General features: G+C 35.0%; 1 protein-coding gene across 2 annotated transcripts; it reads right to left on the bottom strand.

Annotated features, from left to right (window-relative positions):
* Positions 1–475: 475 nt before the first annotated feature.
* LOC131698796 (ninjurin-1-like) lies at positions 476–10,362 on the bottom strand. 2 transcript variants are annotated; one of them, XM_058992933.1, is made up of 6 exons: positions 10,226–10,362; positions 9,970–10,107; positions 3,799–3,951; positions 3,265–3,365; positions 2,575–2,618; positions 476–738 (listed from the first exon to the last, which is right to left on the bottom strand). In XM_058992933.1, exons 2-6 carry the CDS (start codon positions 10,084–10,086, stop codon positions 725–727), a joined length of 429 nt encoding a protein of 142 aa, XP_058848916.1. In that variant the 5' UTR covers positions 10,087–10,107; positions 10,226–10,362; the 3' UTR covers positions 476–724. The 2 variants fall into 2 exon arrangements, with proteins under 2 accessions (XP_058848916.1, XP_058848915.1); XM_058992932.1 differs by lacking the exon at positions 2,575–2,618.
* Between the last annotated feature and the right edge of the window lie 1,558 nt (positions 10,363–11,920).

The raw sequence follows: 11,920 nt of genomic DNA, 5'->3' as shown, positions 1-11,920 counted from the left end.
ACATAGTAAATACACATTTTCTTACACATAATTACAATGTTATTATGCATAGTTACAAAGTACTTAATGTGTAAATCTTTTTGCACGACATATGTGAGTACACACTTGTATCAGAAAAGGGTTAGGGTAAAGGGTTAGAGTTAGTGGGGTTAGGGTTAGGGTTATATCATGCAAAAATATTTTACACATTAAGTGCATTGTAACTACGCATAATAACATTGCAATTACGTATACGTACACATATATTTACAAAGTAACTACTAGGTAAATACACAGTAATTAGAGGCACTTAATGTAAAGTGGTAACAATGTTGTTTTGTGGGGTCACTTTTAACTGAACTTACAGTGGGGTTCAACATTTTACAATCACTGAACCCTCAAATCTCATAGCAAAAAGCACCTCTGCATAGAAACTGTTACAAGGGAGAAATACATAAAACACACCAGCAAGAAACAGCTAGAAAAAAAAGGCTATTTATTTGTCTCCACTTTGAGAAACGATCACGACTTGCCTTTAATAACAATACAGAAATGACTGGAAGATTTATTTATTTTTTCTTTCAAGTGAGCAGCATGCAAAAATAATTCCATCATGGTTGAGCAGGGGTTGATGTGGCTGCAGCAAGCAGCTGGTCAGCTTGGGTCAGGTGGGGAGAAAACCAGAAAGCTGTGATGAAGACATTGACAGCTGTGATCACCAGGATTAACCCAGTCACAATGTTATTCAGCAGGTGGACTCTGTTTAAAACAAAAGGACAGAAAACATGGGCTTTGTCTTTATTGTTGTATGAAATCTATTCCATATAAGTGCTTGCTTTATAGCTATGGCTAAAGGTTTTGCATCACCCTACAGAATTAACTACCGTAATTTTAGTCGAATGAAACCTTCTGAATAATATTATGTGAACATATTGAATCAGATACCGCTTTGTAGTTTCCCATATACTAAGGAAAAAATGGACAAAAAAAGTGTGACATTTCTAAATCTAACGTGAAATACTGTACTGCTATACGGTTTCCTGTAGGCTTTTGCAATATGATTTTATAGTTTATTTGATTACATGATTTTAAATAACAGATCTAAATTATATATATATATATATATATATATATATATATATATATATATATATATATATATATATATATATATATATATATTTAAATTATGTCTCAACCCTAAAATTCTAGGTGATGCAAAACGTTTGGCCTTACCTGTAGTTAGATGAGTGGTGAGTGCTTCAGTGCTATATGTTGACAATATCAAACTCTCTTAAATAAAAGACCATTAACAGACACACCATATATTCTGGTTGTTATTGTTTAGATATCAAATATATCTGTCCAAATGAGAAAATCTTCCATCTTAGAAAATCACTTAATGACATCCTTTTAAAATATTGTTAAGCATTAAAAAAAGGTATTATTTAAATAAATATCAACAGTTCTCAGATTGACCATATTTTACATTGACAGATTTAAAAAATTCAATTTTACAGATCTATAAATAATGTTAGCGCTCCAGAAACACTTTCCATACATCCCATTTTAATATATGATCTAGTCTGTTCATTGATTGCAAGATGCCGGAAAATCTATTTCTGATGTCTTCATCAAACTATACATGACATAACTGGTAAATCCTTGTCATTATTTTTTAATACTTTTTAGATTTCGATTTGTTTTGAGAATTGTAAGAATTCTTGAAACTGAATTTGAGATACACTGTGCTGGTTTATATGGTAATGTCATGCATATTTATATGCTTCGGGCTCTGATATCTACCAATAGCTCAAATCTTGTGACGTCTGTAATGTGAATTTGAAACTAATGATCCATTCAGAGATATTGGGAAGGCTGTTTAGATCAACAGATCATCATCTCTATCTTTTAGTGAACTAAAATCCACACAACATTTACTTCATACAAATCCCTGTCATACAGTCCCCCAAACATGTGTGTGTATATATATATATATATATATATATATATATATATATATATATATATATATATAGCTTTAGTACAGTAATAACCTTTACCATAGTTTCATCCTAAGTTTTGGTTTATAGTACATGGCAATAGAAGTGTAACATTTATAGGATATATTTAAATGGTTAAGCAAGGGGTAGAAGTTAAAATAATGAGAAACTTTAAATAACATTTATTGATAACAACTCAAAATAATAAATCTAATGTATAATGTTTAAAAGTAAACCAATAAGAGTTGCTAAATGTGTTCTCTATGTATAAACTATATACACTTTAGCTTTCATATCTGCAAGGCAAAAAAAATAATAAAATAAACTCCTTTATGTGACTTCACATTAGCTAAAATGTGTTAGATCTTCAAAGCAGGGCCTCATCTATCACTGAATAGCTGAGTTGTACCTTTCTGTTCTGTTGTGAACATAATATTATCATTATACAACCTCTCAGTGGCCTTTCTCCACTACACCACTCATTTACATTTATATTGATAGCAGGCACAATATTTATTAACTCACTTTAAACTCGGGTGGAGTTCAATTGTAAAATAAAGCATGTGAAAAAAAGATTGAGAATTGTATATACCTGCTAAAACTGTCATCATAATGAAGCCTCCAGAACAGAGGACGCTGACAATAATAAAAACAGCTGTTTCATTAACATGATCTGAATACAACTGCGTGTATAGGAAATTACACATTGAAAGTCTTTATGGACACCTGATTGTAAAGAAAAAAAAAAAAAAAACATCCAACATGTTTTCTTATTCAACAATTTCTGGTGTGTCTTGAAAGATAACTCTTTCTAATAATACTTTACAAGTGTCTCAAACTACACTGTAATTGCACAGGTAGTTACATAGCAAGTGCATTGTAAATACACAACCCGCATGTAATTACAGTGAAATTGCAAATACACTAGCAACTGCAAACATTTTTTATTTTGTAAATAAGAACGTTGTCGTATTGTAACTGCACAACCATAAGTGTACCGACATTGTTACTACAGTGTAATTACAAGATGCAATAACCAGCACTGGTGTATGCTGGTTTGCTGGCAAAGAAGAAATTGGTCCAAGAAAAAAATCTCCTTACTCCTAATTTGCTATATTTACTTAAACTTATATGTCGGATGCCCAGTAAGAGCCACATAAATATCTATTTCAATCCCCAACTCTTAGCTGGTCAGCAGTTCACCAGTAGTTGCTGACATTTTCAAGAATGGATGCTTTATATGTAATGGTCCTTCATTGCACAAACAAAATGTATTTCCTACCTGTCGCTAAGTCTGCGTTCAGGATCATCATATTCTATATTCTTTGATGCTTTATAGATCAACAGAGCTGCTACAATGAGCTGGAGACCCACTGAGACACACTGCACAAGGAAAATAATATAGCAGAATTACCCAGAGCACTTCAGATCCTGTATGTAGATTATTTCTAAGAAGAAACGGACATGTATATGTCAGAAGTGGGCAACACAATGGAGTGTCATGAAAAAGATAAACTGGCAGCACATGTTGCTAAAAGCACTGTATTTCACATGACAGTTTTATAAATAAAGCAGTTATGGAACGTACAGCATTTGGATATCAATACTATATTTCAGTTATACATCAGTACTAAAAATAAACATTCAAGGACACTGAACCATTGCCATGGTCAGTTATCCTGGAGCAACGCCTACTGCTAATGCTAAATAAGCCCACTTTTTAATACCTTGTCTTCATACAGCTGACCCTTTTTCATGTGTTTGTTTTTCGTGCAGTACCTCTGAATTGTTCCTGGTCATTCAGTACAGTACGTACCAGTAAGACGAAGAGAAAATAGTAGAACTGGGTGTCCGGGCCCTGTTGTAGCAGGTGTTTCATCTGGGAGGCGTTGGCAGTGAAGAGAGCCATGTCAAGAAAGCCCTGAGCAAGAGTCTTTGTTCTAGCGTAAGTGTTTATATTCCTTATTACCTGTCATTTGAAAACAACATGTTATTACATTGTCACAGCTAGCATGCTGTAAGAGTAAACTGGAGTTAACAGGCATCAATTATTTGTGAGAGAATTAACTTATAATTAACACCAGCTCATAGACTGTGTGTAACATCTCAGTCATGTAGGAGAGCACTGTAAGATATTTTTGTTTAACTGAACTATATACTAAAATTCAATTTAATTAAATATATTGATTTAGACAGTGTAAAAACTAAATGAGATATTCATTACACTTTCAAAGCTACCACATACAGTCAACAGCAATGTTTGTAATTGGTAAGGGCTGATGTGAGGGAGTTTGAATAATATGGAGTAAAATAAACTAACAGGATTTTAAACAAATAAAATAAATAAATATACAAGTATTGAAAATGGGCTACTTTTTATACACAATTCACATTTTTTCTTCAAGGTAACATGCAAATGGAAAAAAAAACAACCAAAAACAAAAACAACCGATTGTAGTCTACAGCCCTGGATGGGAGTTAGCCAGATCTGTTCACAGCTGTAAAAGCTTTTTTCAGAAAGGTCAGATAGCCCATTCGTGACTTTCTGTTGAAACCTCACGAGAATTTCTAAAAGGGCACAGTTGTCTGATTAGCCTTGAAGCTAGCAATCTGAGACCTGTTTCCCACTGGTAACAGGAACCAAGACTACAAATTAACAACTTTAAACCAACAGCAGTTTTGTGAAGTTTATTATTTATCCATGTATTTGTCATCTGGTGCATTATTCATTTTGACGTTTATGAAGAATGAGGTATTAGGGACCTGAAGGACCATTTTTATTCAGTCCTCGGCCTCCTGCAAGCAGAAGTCCGCCAAATTGTGCTGGATTGTGGGCCTGTTTTGGGGATGTCATTTGTGTCCCAAGCTGGAATCGAATTTGAGGCTAACAGTTGTTTTCCATTGTGTCACCCAGCCCCTTACAAATGAAGCATTTTTGATATTTACTGTAAGTTTGCAAAAATTAATTAAAAACCATTGTGTGCACTGTATATTATAATGTACCCTGCAGCTATACAGTCATCTAACACTTAGTAAACTGTACAGGGGGATGAAATGGTTTAGCATTCAGTCATTTTAGCAACTGGTATAACCCATAGCCTCAGTCTTTCTATGTCAAGCAATTCTTAGCTGTGTCAAACCCCCAAATCAGTCAGTTAAGACAAATAGCGGTGGATAAAAACGAACACTGGAACTGGAATGGCAAAGCACCAGAGTGTTTATGGGTGATTATACCAGCATGTTCTTATGGTAAATATGGACCTTTTCTGTTCCTGAATGTAGCCTTGTTTAATAACTACCAGAAAGCTGGGGATTGAACATACTTTTACATGCTTAGTTGATGGGGTATACATAAATAAAAGTAAGTTACTATGATACTGTAATTTCATGACTATAAGAGTTGCTTAACAAGAAAAAAAAAAAAAAAACACTAACAAGTTTCTTTGAATTTAGCATTATTTGTATGTTATACTATATTGAATAGATTTGTAAAGAAACAACAGATGTTTCGCAATAGCAGTGTCATGGAGTGCATCAATGAAACTGTGCCCCTAGACACATATTTGAAGGAGAAAGAAATATGTGACCCCCAAGGGTCATGTATTGCCCTCTATATCAACATCAATAAATATAATTTTAAAAATACTGCAGGGTCCATATTAGAGTGGATTTGAGAGTTTGAAGATGGTGGTATTAAGATCTACCATTGTTAAGATCATTAAAATAGACTGCCGCTATTTGCAGCAGACACTGAGTCATTTAAAAACACAGTTATGCAAGGAAAAGTGAATCTCCACAGAACTGATCAGTCTCTTTAACTAAAGGTAGTAAAAACAGCTTACAATTGCGAGAAAGCACATCTTTAAATTGAACTAGCATTGTAAAGGTTATCTATTTAGCTGCCCCTTCAAATAATTCCAAATTAAACCAATAAAAGTTATTCTGTGCCATGCTATGGCACATACATGTAGAACAGAAGAAGGGTTTAACACGGTTTATGTAGAGACTTAATTTGGAATCACATTAAGACTTCAATTAATCAGATTAATCAGATAATTATAATGCAGTATTAAAACCTTACAATCAACCAGATATGCACAGAAGCCCAGAACTTTCATGATAGGTTCTTCTCTTTTTTTTTTTTTCTCTTAATAGAAACTACCAATGCGGCTTATGGTATAGGCTGCAGAATGGCCCCTGGTGGGTGATAACAACAGGATTGCTTGAAAGCTTGTTTCCATGGCTTCCTGGTCTGATGTCACTCAGAGAATTGTTTTTATATAATCCTGGGTGCACTGTGGCATAAAGAAGATACGTTCTTCTTGTATACAGTATGCATTTAGATGTGGAATACATACATTGCCCTATTAGGTCACACATGGCTGAATAAAGTGTTAACTAATGAAAATACAGGCCTAAAAAATACACAAACTTGGTGTACATTGGGTTGTTTGATCTGATTGAAATCAGTATGTGTCTAAAGACAGTCTAGCATGGTATACATTTATTTATTTGTTCATAAAAAAGATATGGTATGTCAATGGCCAGAAAGGTCTTATTATCAGAAGCTAAAATGAAAGAAATAACTACCCCCTTTTTACGGACTTTGGTAATTCCTTAATGGTAATGTCCAGTATTAATGCTGAAGCAGTCTAAAATATAAATATGTGGTCAAGATAGTACCGATCCCTCAGACCTCACTTAATGGAGTAGCGACACATTGATAAATAGAGGCCAAGGAATAAACAGACTAATGTAACCACTATCAATTTCTTCCAAGCTCTTCTGTGACGAGGGAGGGTCATAAAGGTTTTACAAATAGATTTGAATTGACTAAACAGAAAACCCTCTCTAAATTTCTATTCATCAACCCATCGAATGAGGCAATGCTAAACCATTGTAAGACAAATTTAACATCCACAGATATCTCAGATCAAATTCTAAGGAAAACACTTCCTGAACCTTTACAGCACCATCCAGATTATTCAGATGGGTGTGTCCTCATGTTAAATACCTTTCAGGGCATTTTTATATCCTTATAGATCCGTTTTGCCTCAAGTGGTTAAGGCACAGGACTAAAAGCCAGGAAACCCTGGGTTTAAATTGCAGCTCAGGTACGGACTCACAGGTGTCACATGACCTATTTGACCGAGCATTCCACTGTAACTAGGTTGGAAGCCGTAACAACGACTCGCATCCTCATAGAAACTGAAAGGTTATTTTTCAGTTGAGATACGTGAGGAAATATATTCTGAAATATAAAATACATAAGAGATGCTGCCAAAACCATTACCAGGGTAAAAATGTCGGAGAGTACAATGTATGTATTCAGTTCTTGCAATATTTAATGTACCACTACAGCTGAAGGATTGTTCACTATGAATAGCTACAGATTACTGGTATTGAGAAGAGTAACTGCTTAGTGTTTCTGCTTATTGGGCAACTACAGTAGAAACAGGGTGAGATTCTTAGGAGGTTGTCGTAGCAACTTAAATATGATCATCTATAAGCATTCAACACCAAAAAAAGGAGACAATTAACTAAATTATAACTTTATACTAAAATTAAGAAATGAAGCAAAAGATAACGATACTGCTAGAATAATAATATACAGGGTTATTAGAAAGTACATTGATGTGGTCAACTTCCTTTCTAATCACCCGGAACATATAACACATTCCATAACGTCAATGAATATGCTACATTGTACAGTGATAGCAAGAATTACCTATTGTAAAGCAGCGAAAGGAAAAAGGAGCTGTGACGCTTGCCTTCATGTACAGTAAGAAGCAGAATGATGGAATGTTCAAGGCTAGACTGGATTAGCACAGTTTTTCATGGCTGTTCACTTTTGTGTCAACAGCAGGACACACAAGTAAACCCTTAATATACCTGCATATTAACTCTATATGTCTAATGTTATACAGTATCTTAGAAACATATCAGATTTTTTTTTTTTAAATTATGATTCAAAGGTAGTTGCAGACATTTCTGAATAGATACACCATGCTACATTTACAACATGAATTTTATGAGACTATATTACAGAAGCTTAGATTTGATTACTAAAGTGGGTAATAAAAACCTTTCTGCTAAACCTCCTAGCTCAAAATAATAAGTGCAGCTAAGGTCAGCTGCTCTGTTTATAAAAGCTTCTTTATTTTTTTAAGTTATGGGCTTTTAGCTGAAAATAAAAATAAAAAAACTAGGGATATTAAAACAAGTGACAATAACAGAGCTGATGGGAACAAATCACTTTCATTCCCATTCAGTCTAATCTTGCAATTCTTAATTACTGTAATCGTAATTAAACACCAATCCTAACCAGTAACATGTAATGGTCTTACCCACAAATCTTTAACTACTGAGTTATTTAAAGATTGTCAATATACAGTGGTATTCAGGAAACATTTTTAGACATTTTGTTAAAGAAGCCAATATCAGTTTACAGAACAACTTCACAAATATCAATTTTATTAATTAATCAAAATGCAACTTATAAGAAACTAAGAAGACACACATTTTGTCTAGTTCCTTCTTCAGTTTATAACACTGGGAAAAAAAGTTTATTTTAAAAATAAAGTTCATACACAGGTATAACTGGTTTCTTCTGTTAATTGAAGCTCTACAAGGCTTCTACACAGCTTGTTGTAAGAAACAACAGGTGGAACCGATCAAGGATATTAATCTAAAATCATTTCTATAGGAAAATTGGGATATTTCTTCCATTTCTAGTACATAGACGAAGGCACTAGCCTGAATGTTTGTCTATTTCACTAGTTTCTAAATTTTACTTTAGAATTTTGATTGAGTGTTAAGTTATGGATGGATGCTTGCCAACACAATGTGGCGCGGAGTGGGTTGCAAAGCATTGTTGTGTTATTAGGTTGTCTTTTGCTTCAGGAATTGCTTTGATTGTCTGCTGAGAAACAGTCTGGTCCCTATTGTACCACCCCTCTATAGCCAATCTTTCAGGCATTATTTGAGGGAAATAGAGAGGTGGGCTTCCTGACATCCATCAGATTCCCCTGACTTGACATCCAGTGACTGGTTCTAATTTAACAATACCCTAAAGAATTTTCCACATTGACACCCTGGATGCAGACCAGAAGTGGTAAAGTACAGAAAAGTGTTAGGCTAAGAGTAGTCTGAGAGGATGCTGACAAATAAACAGATGTATTAAAGTTTTTATCTTTCAAATCTAATTGGCTTGTGTGGTGTTATCCAACAAAACAAACCCTTAATGGATCTGTATCTGAAAACCCTTACAAAACATTAAGTGGACATGAATGATTATAGATTGAAGGCTCTGGTTAAATTTAATGCAAATCAGTATTGCCAGGTTTCTAGTTTTGTAAATGAAAAGGGACACATTTCTTTGTGTGGACTAAGATCTGGATGATATGGTCTGCACATCCTTATCAGACACAGTCCAACCAGTCAGGTCAGGTCAAATATTGGGCTGGTTCTGATTGCTATTGACACAGGGTTTGCAAAATCTGTGCCAATCTAAAATGAGAAATGTTAACGATTGTTTGAAAGAGTGTCAAGCTGTGAATTGTTAGTCGGTTTTCTAAAACAAGCTAAACAGAAACACACAAAATGAACGGACTGCCCCCTGTGAACAACTTTTTCTGATACTATGCTTTATTTTGCATATCAAGATTCAAGAAGCGTGTTCAGCTGAATACAAGTCAGCTTGGGGCTGTATTAGTCAATGCATGTGGAACAATAAACTACACTAACAGAAAAATAGCTGAAAATATCTAGATAATTCAAGGTTAGGTGTATTTTTTATTGGGCCCCATTCACAAAGCGTTGATGAGTCAGGTCTTTTTAAAGTTTGGTATTCATTAAACTTTTCAAGCTAAACTAGTCAATTAATATTGCCTTAGAAAAAACACTTTTTATATAACTCAGGAGTTAAAATTATCTTCTGTGTATTAAAGTTGTACATCTGTAACTAAACAATCTTTATTTCACTTACATTAATTCTGTTCCCCTCGTTTGAGCTGGATTGAAAGAGTGGTTCCTCATCAGTAGACACATCACTCTCCTCGTCCGCTCCATTCCTAGTCGTGTTTCTTCGAAATAAAGAGCTCATCTTCACCTGGGAAATTAAAACCTTAAAGCACAAAAAACAAAAACGGATCAAAAACAGCAAATAATTAAATAAAAAAAAACATTTTAAGACAAACTTCAATGAAACAAAACCATTATGATGTTATTTTTTTAATGCCCACCTTTTGAGACAGTAGTTCCTCACCAGATACCTATGAGTTCTGCTTCTCTACCAGGGCTCCAGTGTTATCTTTATCAGTATCTTTACCAGGGCTCCAGTGTTATCTTTATCAGTATCTCTACCAGGGCTCCAGTGTTATCTTTATTTTGAGCTCACCGAGGCTGACTCTATTCACAGTGATATTGAATTGGGTATTAGAAGGTCAGAGTTGCTGACTGACCAAAGCCTTTTAAATGCTTTCAGCTGTGTAGGACATTTTTGTTTTAACAGCCTTTACCGTGAAGTTTCTCATAGTGATACCATGTTTATTTGACCTAGATAGACTGAAAAGGGGAATACATACAGTTATGATTTGGTTTTGTTGGTTTTAAAAAAAGAATGTTTCCATTCTGATTACACCATGTAACAATTTTTTTTTTTTTTTGGTTCCTGGGTATTAAGTGTTATTTCCTAATTGCTTATGCCTCAAAAGTATAGAAAATGGCTATTATTCCCCACAAACTTTGCTTTTGTGACCAGGACAGTGATATTTGAAATTTACCTATTTCCAATGAGAAAACGGGCGAATTTGTGTCTTTTCGTTCACATAAAGTCAGAAAAAAACAACATATGAATCCAAATTAACATGTATTTATACTAAAGTAATACAAAAATGACTACAAAAGATTTAGAAGTGAGTAGTTTTTCGAGATTTACGATTATACTGTAAATCACTTTCATGAATCAGCCCCCAAATGTAGTCTCCCATCATGCTCTCGTTATACTGTCCTTGGTAGCGGCGTTCAAAGTCCAGTATATCCTGGTGGAAGCGCTCGCCTTGCTCCTCCGAGTACGCTCCCATGTTCTCCTTGAATTTATCAAGATGAGCATCAAGGATATGGACTTTGAGGGACATCCTACAGCCCATTGTGCCGTAGTTCTTCACCAGAGTCTCAACCAGCTCCACATAGTTTTCGGCCTTGTGATTGCCCAGGAAGCCCCGAACCACTGCGACAAAGCTGTTCCAGGCTGCTTTCTCCTTACTAGTGAGCTTCTTAGGGAATTCATTGCACTCCAGGATCTTCTTTATCTGTGGTCCGACGAAGACACTGGCTTTGACCTTTGCCTCAGACAGCTTAGGGAAGAAGTCTTGAAGGTACTTGAAGGCTGCCGACTCCTTATCTAGAGCTCTGACAAATTGTTTCATGAGGCCCAATTTGATGTACAGTGGTGGCATCAGCACCTTCCGGGGGTCCCAGCCGTACTCATCATACTTCAAGGCGTCCAGCAAGGTCTTGATGCTGTTGTAATCCTCTTTGAGGTGCACCAAGTGAGCCAGGGGAAGAGACGGGTACTTGTTACCATTATGGAGCAGCACGGCTTTGAGGCTCCTGGAGCATGATGGGAGACTACATTTGGGGGCTGATTCGTGAAAGTGATTTACAGTATAATCGTAAATCTCGAAAAACTACTCACTTCTAAATCTTTTGTAGTCATTTTTGTATTACTTTAGTATAAATACATGTTAATTTGGATTCATATGTTGTTTTTTTCTGACTTTATGTGAACAAAAAGACACAAATTCACCGGTTTTCTCATTGGAAATAGGTACATTTCAAAATATCACTGTCCTGGTCACAAAAGCAAAGTTTGTGGGGAATAATAGCCATTTTCTATACTTTTGAGGCATAAGCAATTAGCAAATAACACTTAATAC

This window comes from Acipenser ruthenus, chromosome 20, assembly GCF_902713425.1.
Source record: "Acipenser ruthenus chromosome 20, fAciRut3.2 maternal haplotype, whole genome shotgun sequence".
Taxonomy (NCBI): Eukaryota; Metazoa; Chordata; class Actinopteri; order Acipenseriformes; family Acipenseridae; genus Acipenser; species Acipenser ruthenus.
The sequence above is the reverse complement of the archived record's forward strand: the minus strand, read 5'-3'. Positions and strand labels throughout refer to the sequence as shown.

Coding starts and splice junctions, on each gene's coding strand:
- LOC131698796 (XM_058992932.1), bottom strand. CDS start 10,086: ATGAGCTCTTTATTTCGAAGAAACACGACTAGGAATGGAGCGGACGAG. Junction 3,952..9,969: donor ACGAGGGGAACAGAATTAAT/GTAAGTGAAATA, acceptor TTCAAATGACAG/GTAATAAGGAATATAAACAC. Junction 739..3,264: donor GAACGCAGACTTAGCGACAG/GTAGGAAATACA, acceptor TGTTTTAAACAG/AGTCCACCTGCTGAATAACA.